This window comes from Anthonomus grandis, chromosome 8 (assembly GCF_022605725.1).
Source record: "Anthonomus grandis grandis chromosome 8, icAntGran1.3, whole genome shotgun sequence".
NCBI lineage: Eukaryota > Metazoa > Arthropoda > Insecta > Coleoptera > Curculionidae > Anthonomus > Anthonomus grandis.
This window is the reverse complement of record NC_065553.1, coordinates 26,281,949-26,297,343: the sequence shown is the minus strand read 5'-3', so window position 1 is coordinate 26,297,343 and position 15,395 is coordinate 26,281,949. Positions and strand designations below refer to the sequence as shown.

Genomic DNA, 15,395 nt, shown 5'->3' with positions numbered 1-15,395 from the left:
ATAACATGGTTATAATTTGAAGTTCATTCCGTATTTTTGGTCCGTTGTACTATTTGTTTTTTATTGTTTTTTTTTTATTTTTTCCCAATTTTTTTTTACCAGTTGTTATTTTGTACTATTCTTTTTAGAAAGTCGAGTTTGGGTTTGACCCCGGGTCACATATTTTAAATGTGATTATTGCGGATTTTTAATTAAGAGTCAGTGCCTAAATTCTTTGGAACACCAAGGTTTCCTAGTAGTCCCAGAAGTCAACGATAAGCCAAAAAAGGGCAATAGACCAGATGCTCAGGGATGCAAAAAAATACTAAAAAAAATCTATCTTGAGTACTTTTAAAATTATAGGCATTCGTAGAAAAACCGAAAAAAAGTGACACCCTCTGTTGATCTTTTTAGTACTGTAGCTACAAATTTTTGAATTTCTTAACAATTTTTATTTTAATGTAACCCTGAATAACCCGCGATAAATTACAAAACTAAATTCAAACAAAATTGTTCACATTTTTACGAAATTATCAGATTTTTGCGCAACTTGTGTTGAAAATTGTGTCTTTTGACCATTATTTCCCAAATTTAACTAACTATTCTGGAAAAAAATATTACTTCACTGTTTGTCAAGTGATTTTAAAAGTTGGCGTATCTAATCTAGATTTCAAAATGGTAAGATACTTGCTAGACTATTGCTTCAATAGGTGTGTATTTTTTGTTTGTTTTTAGTACATAGTCAAATGTACGCCGCTGCTCTAAGCTAAGTTAATTTTATAGTCAAAATAAATAATGGCAAATAATAACAAAATCAAAGTAAATGAAACAAAACTTTATTAGAGTTACAAAAAATGCTCAAATTGTCTGCCCTCATTCCTAATACACATTCTAATCCTTTTTAGAATAGATCACGTTATTAATCGGGCGAATTTTCCATTGTTGATCTGTTCAGCGTCTGCCTGTATTTTTTGGCGCAGTTCAGCTACCTCTTCTATAGGATTGTTGTAGACTTTGTCTTTTATTACTCCCCAATAAAAGAAATCCAAAGGATTTAAATCGGGTGAACGTGGCGGCCACGCCATTGTTCCACTCCGCCCTATCCACCTGTTCGGATATTCTCTGTCCAGAAATTCCCTTACTGGACGAGCATAGTTGGCCGGGCACCCGTCTTCAAAACCACATGTTTTCGGTCCACATGTTTACTTTAAACTGGTATTGTGACCCGTCTTCTCGCTGTAAATGTCAATTTTCCACATGCCACTCATGTAAGTTGTGGAGATTTATGTATTCATCCTTCTTAAAAGTGTGCAGCGTGAAAAATATTTTTAGGAGAGGGGGCGGGGAATAAGTTTTTATTGGCATAATGTCGTTCCAACAAGAATCGTTATCTGATTGGTCAGAAGAAATGTCAAAGATGTTTTTAGCTTTGGCTTTGCCGCCGCTGAACGCAGCCCTGTCGTAGCGAAGGTCTTAATTTTATTAATGACCTAAGATGCGCCACTACCTGTCTTACTTACACCGTAAAGGTATTTCTAAACAGGGAATACCCGTATAGGTAGATAGGGCGGTGTAGAAGAATAGCCTAGGGCCATGGTCACCCAATTTAAATAAATTCTCTAAATTTGCCTACTTTACGGGAACAATAATTAACAAAAAGTGAGAAATTAAAATTAAGAAAAAGTGTGCACTAATCCAATTTAAAACGTCGTATTAGGAATGGAGGTAGACAATTTGAACATTTGTTGCGACTTAAATAATCTTTTATTTCATTTATTTTGACTGTAAAATTAACTTGGCTTAGAGTAGCGGCGTACATTTGACTATGTACTAAAAAAAATAAAAATACACACCTATTGAAGCAATAATCTAGCAAGTATCTTACCATTTTGAAATCTAGATTAAATACGCCAACTTTTGAAATCATTTGTCAAGCAGTCAAGTAATTTTCTTTTCCAGGACAGTTAGTTAAATTTGAGAAATGATGGTCAAAAGACACAATTTTCAACACAAGTTGCGCAAAAATCTGATAATTTCTTAAAAATGTGAACAGTTGTGTTGAAATTTAGTTTTGTAATTTATCAAAAGGTGATTTAGAGTTACATTAAAAAAATTCGAAAATTTGTAGCCACAGTACTAAAGGTCAACAGGGGATGTCATTTTTTTTCGGTTGTTCTATGAATGCCTATAATTTTAAAAGTACTCAAGATAGATTTTTTTAAGTATTTTTTTTTGAATCCCTGAGCACCTGGTCTATTGCCCTTTATCGGCTTTTCGTTGACTTTTGGGACACCCTGTATATGGAGTAAGAGGGTTTTTCCTTCGAGCTTTGCGCCAATGAGGACAATATTTTTAAATTTAGTGGCCTCTATGGGATCCAAGAACCTCTTTACAATCAAGGTATAAAAATAGGTTGAAACAATTGTGGGAGGTCAAAACTGTAAACATCAAAATATAACGTCATTTTACGGATACGCTTGTCTCTCGTGAATGGGATAAAAGTCACGAATAGGCTTGAGAGCCTCATGTATCCGTAATTACGAACCAATGTGGATTTAGGCTAGCGTTTACTACCAAGTGTTTGTTAGCGGTCTCCCGAGACCGCTAATAAACTTGATATGTCAAAGTCAAAGGGAAGCTATACAAACAATAATAAACAATATATATTGATATCAATTTTTTGATTTTTTAGAGTTGAGAAACATTATATTTCTTAGAATCAGTTTTAATTTATTTATTAATATTAATGTATATGGGACAGTTAAGACATCCAAACCAAATAAAAATGCATAAAAGAAGAAATTCTCAAAAGAGCAAACAGATGTGCAAAAAATACAGTGAGAGAGCGTAAAGGTGAGGTTGCACGGATATTTTTTTAATGGATTTTTGATTAGTCTGTGTTTATTTCTATGAAGAAAAATATGAGTGAGGTTATGTTTACGCCAGTAACTTTTTTGTTTATTGTATTTCCTCTTGGACAAATGTCTGCTCTTTATAAACGTTTTCAGGGCGAAATTAATTTGTATTTTGTTACGATCTAGATCTGATCCTAAAAATGCATGAGATCGGATTTAGACTCAAAACGTTTTGAAAACTTAGACAAATGGGTGTTTTCATGGTTTAGGTCAGTCTTCAAACGAATGCAATGCCGATGAAAGGTATAGCTAATACGAGTTTAGACTCTGACAGCTGTTAGACATGACGCCATTCGAGCGCAACCAAAGCAACCGAGTAAGGCGCTTACTCGCTAAAATATGGCTTTAGATTGTTTAAAAACAATGTCAATGAAAAAAATTAATTTAGTTCGTAACAGATCACACGTCAAACGTCAGCGTCGTCAACTTCAATACCTTTATTTAATATATTTTTTGTTGGCAACACTAAAAATGTTCAGAGTGACCAACATCAAAAGGACACAACCACAATAAAAATGGCGGCCATAAGGCAGTGGTCATTTATGGTTACGGTTGCCATATGCATTAGCAGTCAAGGTATATTTATTAAGTTCGTGGGTTTGAATCAAGTCTAGTTAACCTAAATTAAAGAAGAGCTTTCTTGGACAGTTTTATTATAATCATCTAAGAATAGAAATACCGATTTTATTGAGTCATTTAAAATTTAGAACCCCGTACTTCGACTAGTATGCAAAAGTAAAAAATTCATGCAGATTAGAGTCAAGTCTAATTAGATTGAATTAAAAGAAGCTTCCTTGGACAGTTTCATTATATTTATGTATATGTAAAAATGAAAAAGTCATTGCGTATCTATTTTATTGATTTATTTACAAATTAGAATCATGAAAAAAGTCCATCTGTCAACGTCAAAATCCTCAATTTTAACGTTAGTTATTAACCGGCATTTTTGTGCACATCCTGAGTTCTACAAGCACGAACTTAATAAATATACCTGGACTGCTAATGCATACGGCCACCATACCCAAAAATGACCGCTGCCTGGTGGCCGCCATTTTAATAGTGGTTGTGTCCTTTTGATGTTGGTCATTCTAATTATTTTCCGTGTTGCCAACAAAAAATGTATTAAATAACGGTAATGAAGTTCACAACACTGACGCTTGACGTGTGACCTGTCACGTACTAAATTAATTTTTTCATTGCCATTGTTTTTAAACTATTATTGGGATTCTAAAATCACCACTCGGTACATTATTGGATATTACTGCTTCTAAATAAGATTTTCAATTGTGAGTATAGCGGATTGCCTAGTTTTTGGCTATTTGGAAACGACACGCTTATTCGAAACACTGTACATAGAAGGAATGTAAAAATCGTAAAGTAAAAATAGAAAGAAAATACGTGTTTTTAACAAAATAAGTTAAGTGAACACAAGCAAAAATTTAAATGAAGATCGTCATTTTCATGGTAATAGGTTTTATAAGATTCAAGTTTATCAGAATAATAAAACAAATATTTTAAAGTGCATGCACTTATCCCAAGTTAATTGAAACTTTGTCTCATTTTAGGTGAGGATTACTTTGCTTCATAAGTTTTAACGAAATTCTTAAACGAGTACAAGAAAAATCCAGATCTAACGCAACTATTTTATATTCTTAACTAAATGTAACTTTCTACAGGGTGTTCCGTTCATCATGTTACAAACTTCTAGGGCAGATAGAAAACGTCAAAAGAAAAACAAAAGTTCATATAAACATGGGTCCGGAAAAGCTTCCTCAGGGAGCTAGAGCTCTTTGAAAATAACCTTTAAAAACGATTTTTTTTTTATAGCTCCGGAACTACTTTAGCTACCGCAACCAATTTTGGGAGGTAAATTATTGTTAGTACGTTTATTTTTTTGAACCTACTAAATAAAAAAAATATTTACCAGGGGCTTCAGAATCAGGGGGGTATTTGGTAAATTGATGATAAAATTTGTGCCCGTTTGGGCATTAGATTATGATGTTCCTATGCTTTTTACATAAAAAAGGTGCTCTTAGTAAGAGTCGGTAAATATCACCGTTTTTGTGGAAATTGACTAAAACCAAACTAAGGTACAGCACTTGAATTAATTATTTTAATAATAATAATAATGCTAATTCATTGTATTTTTTAAATTTGTCACTGTCAGTATTTTTTACACGATATTAATTCCCTTTTTATTACGGTTAAGTAATGGAAGATTACACTTTTGCTGAATACGCCGATATGCTTTTAATTTATGGGAAGTTCGATGTAATGGTAGAGCTGCTTCTCGACTATATGAAGAGCGGTTTCCCGAAAGGCGAATCCCAGCTCACACACTTTTTGAAAGGGTCAATCAACAGCTTAGGGAGACTGGCTCCGTTAAAATAAAACGCCAAGATAATGGCGCGCAAAGGAACATCCGAATCCCGGATTTTGAGGAAGAAGTGCTTCAGCGATTTGAAGATAACCCATCAGTAAGTACTCGAGCAGTAGCTGATGCGATGCATATAAATCATGTTAGGGTATGGAACAAAGGTGCAATCATTAGGACCCAATGATTTTATGCCCCGCGTGAATTTTTGCCAGTGGTTTCTTGACCGGTGTACAGAAGAACCTCAATTTCCAAAATATGTCCTTTTTACTGGCTTTATTTATAAAAGAACGCATTTTTAATTCTAAGAATAATCATGTGTGGAGTGAGGAAAACCCTTATGGTATTCATTTTAGGAGCTATCAACATAAGTTTTCGGTCAATATGTGGGCCGGCATTGTTGGAGAACGCTTAATTGGTCCAATTATGATGCCTCCTCGTTTAACGGGAAATATTTATTTAAATTTTTTAAGAAATGTACTGCCAGAACTATTAGAAGATCTGCCCCTAAATATACGACAGAACTTATGGCTACAATACGATGGAGCGCCAGCTCATTTTTCACTTATTGTCCGCGAGTTTATAAATGAAAATTTTGGAAGGCGCTGGATTGGCCGCGGAGGCCCTGTCACCTGGCCAGCGCGCTCACCAGATTTAACACTCTTAGATTTTTTTCTTTGGGGGTATATGAAAAGTCTCGTATATGAAATTCCAGTCGAGTCAGAAGAAGACCTGGTGGCCAGAATTTCCGCAGCTGCTGAAGTAATGCAAACCACGCCTGATATTTTTAACCACGTCAACTCAACAAAGCATTTTGAGAAATTAATATTTTAAGTTTATTTTTGTAATACCAATCTTTAATAAAATTTGTTTACGTTTCTAAAATTGTTAATTTGTTGGTTTTTTATTACACTTAAAATCATTTAAACATTTTATGCCTCAAGGTAATTAAAGTGACAGTTAATTAATTTGAGTACCAATTTAATAAAGTGGCTACCTTAACTTTTTTTAAACATTTATTATTTATGTACGCCAGATTTTTTTTTAATTGTTTATTAATAATAATAGGTAATTCTTTTTTGTATCTCATAACTTGCTTTTCGTCAATTTTCACAAAAACGGTGATATTTACCGACTTTCACTAAGAGCACCTTTTTGATGTAAAAAGCATAGGAACATGATCTAATGCCCAAATGGGCAGAAATTAAAGTCTTAAAGAAATGGGCCTAAATTTACCAAATACCCCCCTGATTCTGAAGCCCCTGGTAAATATTTTTTTATTTAGTAGGTTCAAAAGAATAAACGTACTAACAATAATTTACCTCCCAAAATTGGTTGTGGTAGCTAAAGTAGTTCCGGAGCTATTAAAAAAAAATTGTTTTTAAAGGTTATTTTCAAAGAGCTCTCCCTGAGGAAGCTTTTCCGGATCCATGTTTATATGAACTTTTGTTTTTCTTTTGACGTTTTCTATCTGCCCTAGAAGTTTGTAACATGATAAAGAATGTTTCCAACTGAACAACTGAAATTTGTCAATAACGATGAGTGACCAACATCGAAAGAACGAAATCACCCAAAATGGCGGCCATCTAGTAATAGTCATTTACTTTTCATCGAATTGGCAGTCTAGGTATATTTATTAAGTTCGTGCAATTTGGTAAACAGTTTTAAAAAAATGTTTTAGAATGATGACACATTATATTTTATTTATGTAATATAGGAATAAAGTAAAAATAAGTTAGATAAATATGAAAGTGATTAGCCCGCGGTAAAGAAAAATAAAAATTCGTTTTTATCCAAAAGTTTTTTTTGTCTTAATATAATAGATTTAGGGTAGGCTTCCTAAATACAACAAAAGAAATCTAAAAATCGTTGGGTCGTAAATTGCTCAATTAGCCAAACTGTCCAAGAAAGCTCCTTTAATATCAATATAACTAGAGTTGACTCAAACCCAAATGACAATTAGTTGTTTCTTTATTAATTAATTTCTGATTTGAGAACATGAAGTGCATTTTGATTATGTATTAATGTGACAAATGACAATTGGGCCATGTTTTGTTTTTCCTACTTCTTAGAGCTGTTTAGACAGGCAATCGAGATCATCAGGATTCTGAATTTCAACTAAATCAACATAAGGATCCATAAATATATTGAAACTGTCCAAGAAAGCTTCCCTTAGTTTCAACTTGACTCTAACCTGCTTGAATTTTTTATTTTTTCATTTTCAAATCTCAGAATTCCAAGAGAGGAACGCTGATTCTGAATTAAGGTGACAAATGCAATTGATAGATGAGTCATGTTTTGTTTTCGTAGAATTTTAGAGCTGTGTATACAGGATTTGCCAATATAGGATTCTGAATTTTAAATAAATCAATAAAATTGATACGCTTTGACTTTTTCATTTTCAGATCTCAGGGTTCGAGGACCGAAAAGTGCAATTTGATTGTGAATTGAGGTGACAAATAACAGATTTAACATTGACAGCCAACATCGCGCCAAGCTTTATTGTTTCAGATTTTTAAAGTAGTGTTGCCAATGCTTAAAGTATTCCTCAAAGAAATTGTGAGGAATTTCCAGATCAGTTACGGACTAGGTCAGGAAAGTAGCGATGCAGAATACTAGTAGATTTTCAATATTTTAAATCAATGGGTTTTAATTTAATAAATATACATATTTAAAGTATTTTATTCAGTCCTCTCATACCTGTCTGTAGTTATGAATTGACAGTCTGAGCTTGCGGTACAGTTCTAGCCTTTCTGATTTTTAGAATTCACAATTCGAAAGTACAGTTTGCTTGTCATGCAAAGGTTCAAAGTGACAAATGACAGTTTTGACGTTCATCTCATTTGATGAAATATATTGTAATGTACCTGTAATAGACCATAAATATACCAAATATCGTATATGCAAAAGCAATATATCCCTGGTATTTGTTAAACAATTGACCTGATTTTCAGTTTAAACCTGCATGTTAATATAAAAATAAAGTACAGTTTTTGGTTTTTAAGATGTAGGACTGTAAGGAAAAAGCACAGTGTCAATATCAAATAAGGTGACAAGTGACAGTTTTGATGTTGACAGCGAATTATATTAAGCCTTAACGTATACGCGTACTAAATTTTCAACAAATTGTTTTAATAACTCTCAATTATTTTTAAATATTCAAACATTCAAGAGACACTTATGTTCTCATCCATTGATGGGAGTAGCAGTTCTACTTACTATTCCAATGTCTTTTTTTGAAATCAAAATCATACCTTCACAGTCCGGGAAATTGTAATAACCTTTCTTGCATTCGCCGCACCTCTGGCCATCGAAATGCTCCTTACACACGCACTTTCCTTCTCCATCGCATGAGACTCCGATTGAACCGTCTCCGTTACATTCGCATGCTAGAAAAAGACATAATTCTTGAAATAACTTTCTCAAGCACGAGAATAATTACTCACATTTGCACTCTGGATAATTATAGAACCCTGCACTGCACTGTTCGCAAGTCTGTCCGGCGTAGTTACTGAGACACTCGCATTTGCCGGTGGCGCTGCAAGTGGTACCTCTTGAGCCGATCGTACTGCAGTCGCAAGGCTTACAATCCGGATATCCGTAATAACCTAGAAGTGAAATGTGTTCAGAGTTTTCACCATTGTACTTCATAGTATTTTTTAGAAGGTTATGCAAAGACTTTCAAGGGATCGATGATTATGACTATAATATATGACTATGAGGGTCCTAGATCCCAAAGGATGATGCGCAAAATACTTGTGAATGGAATAGCAGGTTAAGAATGATTTTTTTATAAGAATATTCTTTTCATCTTTGATAAAATCGTTGTTGTCTATAAATTATGAGTTACTGCAATAATCTAAATGATTCAATATTTTAAAATTCTATTGAAATCAGGAAAATATTAAATTTCTTACCAGGAATACAGATGTCACATCGTTCTCCGCCATATCCTTCTTTGCAAATACATTTGCCAGTCAGTTTGTCACAAATTCCATCTCTGGTTCCCTTGATGTCGCAGTTGCAGTCTAAAATAATAATAATAATAATAATAATAATAATAATAATAATAATACAAAATCACAAAAGTCGTTCATATACGACATTGTTACTCAGAAAACGCTTTTTCTTTGAATACAAAATCCAATTAACTGCGAAACCAAAATTGTTCTAATTGAGTTAATTTGTTATAACCTAAGATCAAATTTTCTTCTCCCTATAATACTAAAAATAAATTCTTGAATTATATTAAATAGTTTGCAAGATATATTAAAAAAAGTCCAAGAAAATGAACGAAGTAAAAATATATTCAATTTATTCCAAAAACTTGAAATCTGCCGATCTCTGATCCTTGGCTGTTAAAAATGGCTCCAGCTCGGAAAGTAAGTGAGTCACAAAAGTCGTTCAAACATAAATTTAAATAGTAATATTGAAAAATAAAAATTATAAAGAACTTAAGTAGAAGTATATAATATTAAAAAAAAAAAAAAAAAATCTTGTCGGACTTGCATTGTCTTATTTATTTAATGTAACACGACGTTTCGGTTGGTAAGTATCTCCAACCGTTATCAAGTGTAAAGTGTAAACTTGATAACGGTTGGAGATACTTACCAACCGAAACGTCGTGTTACATTAAATAAATAAGACAATGCAAGTCCGACAAGATGTTTTCACTGTACCATTGTCTACCACCTTCAAAAACAGATTAAAAGAAAACTTAAAAAAAAAACTCTTCAAAGTTTAGTTGGAAACACGTAGGTCCAATCCGCAAATCAAAAGAACGCTAAAGTTTAGTAATTGATCTATGCTGGCTGTAAGTACTCGTATTCCTGTCGAAAGTAACATAAAAAAGTTGTTTAAGTCTTGTCCCTCTATCTGCACGAAAGTTAAGTGTGCTCAATAAATAATTGCAATAATAGTTCCATTTGCTGATTTTAAAAAATAACATAGCTATTGCCCAACCCAACCCATTGAATACAGCAACTCTGAAAATCTACAGAAATAGTCAAAATGAATACCAGTTGTTCAAATCTCTTTGCTCCCGACTAACAACAAGCAGAGAAACACAAAACAGCTGACACACAACTCTATAATCATATATGTTATCACTTTAAAACTCGATTTCGCTTTTTAAAAAAGATTTATTTAATAAGATAATTATTATTTAATTAAAATAATTATTAAAACTTCAAAATTCAAATGGACATAGATTAAATATACAACTTAAAATTAATCTTACAGAACTAACTTAAAATTATTATGTGTGATGTATTTACACAAAAAAGTACAGCGGTGTCAGCGGCTCCCATGGTAAAGGAATCAGGCCACCGGTTTGCTAATCGACGGAAATGGTAATGTTGCCAATTCCTAGAACTGCTGCCTCTGGTTCGTTGCGAAATAACACACGTGTGTGGTTTTGTATTTCAACATATAACAGCTCCCTCATTTAGTTAAAAGCTGATGCCTTGCAGCAACTTTTTAGGGCGAGGTCAACTCTGTGGAGTCCTCGGGGGAGTCATCAGGATGACCGGCAGGTCTTCTTCTAGGGAGGATGCCGCTGAGTCTAAAGCTTTGGAGTTTGCGGTTGTGAATTCTCGTGTTGATGGGTTGTCTTTTGCGTTTACATTTTATCCAAATGTAAATGGCAACGAAAAGAACAATTAGGGTGATTGAAGTAAAAGTAAACCAGGAGATGTGTTGATTTATTGAAGGTTGTTGTATCATTTGTTCCAAATTTTCAGAGTATTAATCCAGCTTATGTTGAGCAATATTAAGATCGTTTGTATCGATCTTATTTAGTTTTAAAGGTTGAAGATCTGGGATATATTCTTTAGTTGGTAAATGCTCACAACATTTGTAGGGAATAAGTACAGGCTGATTTTTATAGCTGATATTTTGATAGGTTTCAACAATATATTTTGCTTGAGCTCTGGTGCTACCAATGAAGGCTGTACAAGAGGGTTGAAGTTGCAGGATATTATTTAGATTAGCGATACTAGAGGAGAGCTCTCTTCGTATACATTTAATGGTGATGGGTAGTGAATCAGACAGTGAAATCAACCATAAGTTTTGGTCTATATTTTGGACGTTTTAACCTTTGGCTAGGAGAACGTTAACTTAGCAGGTTTGTGGTAGTAGTTGGGCATTCTGCTTCAAGAGTTGTGCTTCACAAATTGCATCTCTATCGATTGGATGAGCTAGTGTGTCCAGGCAGATTTTCTGGCTTCGTCCTAAGCTTTTACAGTGTTCCAAATTTTGCAAAGATACGTAAAGCATCGAATCATCATCTCGCGCAATATATTTCTGTGTTGTTGAAATGATGTGATGAAATCCAGTTCTATTATCTGATATAGGTATAGGGTAAACATGATATAAGGTATAAGTTTCTGGTTCTACAAGAGGAATTTTAAGAATGAAAACTATTTTCAAGTCAGATTGATATGCTTCTAATTCAATTATGGTGAGATATTGAGCAATATTAGATGAATAAACTGGTAAGGGTAGATTGTTTTTATTTATTGCTTGAGAGATTTGTTTAAGAGAGCTGATCAAAGGTGATGGCATTTAGATTCGCATCATTTAAGGAGTCTTCAATAAAGCCATAGCTCTCCATAAGAGATTCACAGGTCAAGAACTCCTATTTTCGCAGCATAATAACCCGTAGTATCAGTAAGATTCGCGATAGAATCTTTGATGGTTTTAGAATTTTTGTTGTATATGGGGGGTAAGGAATGTTTGGGATAAGGACATTGCGAGCAGGCCGCAGAATTTAAAAAGAGGAAAATTTCTTCATAGTATGGTTTTAATCTGTCGAAATTAATTTTTGAAAATTGGTTTGTGTCGAGGTTTAATAGTTTTGCGGAGTTTTTGAAAATTTCAATTATTTCGAAAGGGCCATTAAAAAGGTGTTCAGCTTTAGACTTAATATGAGATTCCTTGTCACCGATTTTGAAATCATAGTTTTGCTTTGATACATGTTCATCGTGTTTTGCCTTTGCTTTTTCCTTTTGTGTTTCAGTTCTTTGGCGTGCTTGTTTATAGTAAAAGTCCATTCGATTATTAAGATTTCCAACATATTTAGATATTAGTTCTTTTTGATTGTATAAATTTTCAGGGGACCGACTTGAAGTATGTCCGAAAATGAGTTCATATGGAGTAAATCCATGCGTATTATTGTAATTAATAAAATAAAAATATTGGCATTTTCCCAATTGATCCAATAGGTCAGATATGTTCGGTAGAGGGTATTTGTCATCTATGGTGAATTCGTTTAATTTCCTGTAATCGATGACGACACGCCTTTTTTGCTTTCCTGGCGCATCCAATTTCTTAGGTACAACCCAAACAGGTGAAGACCAGGGTGATGTAGAATGTCGTATGATGCCTTGGTCTAACATTTTTCCTACCTGTGTTTTCACTTCTTCTTTGTGGATTTGTGGATACCTATAAGATTTGGTAAAGATCGGTCTGGTGTTATTGGTTTCGATTACATGTTTAACTTTGTTGGTAAATGTTAAGGTGTCTCCTTCGAGATAGAAAATATCTTCAAATTCCAAGCAGATTTCTATTAAAGCTTCTTCTTCTTCCGGGTTTAAATGTTCAGTTCTTAATTGATCTTTTATAATATGCCTTCTGTCTATTAGTTCGGGTATGACATTGTCTTGTGCATTGAGGCTCATGATTGGATTCGATGAATCTAAAGTTTCTACGGTTAAATCGGATCTATTGTCTTAGGAATTGCATTTGCATTAATAATTGTTGTTAGAAATTCACCTTTTTCATTGACGTATATTAGGGCATGAGGAAGCCTAACTTTTTCTTTTTCTTGTCCTAACAAGACAGCATCGGTATTCGAAAGATAGCATTTTAATTTAAAAATTTTTTCGGTGCGTGCGCCAATTGAAATGGTATTTGAAGAGGGTTGAGTTTCGAATGGAAAGGTATTGGAAGTTGCTTTATGCAAGGGTATTGTTTTAAAATTTGTAAAAAGTTGTTTTGTATTTAAATCAATTGTGCATTGATAATGTTCTAGAAAATCAACAGCTAAAATTCCATCGAATTCTATGTCCAGGTTAAAAATGAAAACTTTATGCGGGTCTTTTGCATTAAAAGGAACTAGAGTGGATTCGGTAATTTGCAATTTTTGGTTGGTTATGCCTTGTATGGTAATATTTTCTTTAAATCTATGGGGGAATTGTGTTGCAATATGTTCTTTGAAAATCGATATTCCTGCTCCCGTGTCTATTAAAAGTTTAAAAGTATTGGAAGCATCTTTAATGTAATATAAATTTTTCGCATTGACGGTAAGAAGTGGATTTAGAGAAACTTTTGTTCGGGGAAGTTCAGGTGTGGGTTCAAGTCGTCTAGGTTCAATGTTTGAATAGTATTCTGGATGTATAATTATTCTGGATGTATAATAGGTTGTTGTCTTCCGGAGGGTGGTTTTGATCTGAAAGTGCCCGAAAATTTTGGTAGTCGCTTTCAGGTATTACGGTGTCTTGACTAATTTCCTCGTTTTGGTTATTATAAGAATAATAATTCTGATCCTCTTCTAAGTGGGATTCTTGATTATTATCATATTCGTTGGAGTCTGGTATATTCATAGGATAGGTACGATGTTGATTGTTGTTTAGATGTTTACATATTTTGCATTTTTCTGAATCACGGAAGAACGGAAGGGGTATTGAGTTGAGCTAAGTTGGGGTCGATTGTAATGAGTCTGCGTTGGTGGAAAGCGTTCAGCTTGTGGCTGATGTATATTTGGTCTTTAATGAGTTACTTATTATATTGGGTATTACGTCACCACTTTTACTGTCACTAGCAAAAATCAATTTAGAAATTTTTATCTCTCACGCTCAAAAATTTAAAAGAAGAAGAAAATAGACTTATTCACCTATTTAAAAGAAATATGAATTCAAATCTGTAACGATACCGTTCGATATACTTAATTTAATTTAAGTTCAATAAGTTTTAAATACAATAATTTACTTGGTATAATAGATTTTTTTTTAATAATAAAACACGCGAAAATAACACACGTATGTGGTTTTGTATTTCAACATATAACATATATATATATATATCGTTTATTTAGTCAAAAAAACTAGTACAAGAATGGAAAATAAAACTACATACATATTGTTAGTAGTAAACATAATAAATTTTGGATTTAAATGCTGGGTACTTCAGAAATTTTATCCTGTTCCAACCTGTTAATATAGTATGTATACTGAGAACTCCACAATAAAAAGGTATACTTCAGCAAAGGTCTATACCATAGAGCACATAAATAGCAGGGATATTTGTAAAATCTCTTGTACATCTCTTGACAAAACCTGTCATTCTGATGCCAATTTAAAAAGAAATTTAAATGATAAAGAGAACTCAAAGACAACTCGAAGATCCTTAATTCTTTTCACATTTGACAGGGAATTATTGCATAGTGCCATTTCTATGTTTGGAGAAGTAGCTACGGCATTTATCTGAATTTAAATCTATGTAACTCCGATGCGTAAACTGTGTTTGAAAAGATCTGATTGTAAATTGACATAGTCATTAAGACAAAACAGCTAGAAAACATTTCAGGTCATCTGCAAAGAATCTGGAATATTCAAAAGGTGTGTAGATATCGTTCATAAACGTTTGGTGTAAAATGACCAAACAATTTGTCAAAGGTATTTCTTAATACAGTAGAATCATCATAAGTAAATTCGAAAAAAATCCCAGTTATTAAAATTTTTTTTACGTTTAAACCGATACTTACAATTACACTTCGGATAGTCAAAGTATCCATCTTGACACTTGTCGCATTTGGCGCCACTGTACATCACTTTACAAGTACAATTTCCAGAACTTTGTTCGCACGATTCCAAGTCGGAACCTTCTTTGTCACATCCACAGGCTAAAAAAAAACAAACAAAATGAGAATAGAATAGTTTCCAAAAGGCATTTGGGTCATTACGTTTGCACTCTGGAAAATTGAAAAATCCAGGGGCGCATTCCGAGCAGCTGGGACCCCCAAAGTTGTCTTTACACCAGCAGACTCCGTCTTTGGGTTCACATTGTTCACTTAATGTTCCTTAAACATAAAAAAAATTATGAGTTAAATAGAATGTTTATTGTATATA

General features: G+C 33.4%; 1 protein-coding gene across 1 annotated transcript in view; it reads right to left on the bottom strand.

Annotated features, from left to right (window-relative positions):
* LOC126739393 (laminin subunit alpha) overlaps positions 1-15,395 on the bottom strand; it is a 328,515-nt gene that overhangs the window by 249,267 nt on the left and 63,853 nt on the right. Inside the window, exons 8-12 of the mRNA XM_050445058.1 lie at positions 15,230-15,346; positions 15,032-15,169; positions 9,186-9,296; positions 8,715-8,876; positions 8,523-8,657 (exon numbers count right to left, since the gene is read on the bottom strand). Coding sequence (XP_050301015.1) covers positions 8,523-8,657; positions 8,715-8,876; positions 9,186-9,296; positions 15,032-15,169; positions 15,230-15,346 — 663 coding nt within the window. The remainder of the gene's footprint in view (positions 1-8,522; positions 8,658-8,714; positions 8,877-9,185; positions 9,297-15,031; positions 15,170-15,229; positions 15,347-15,395) is intronic.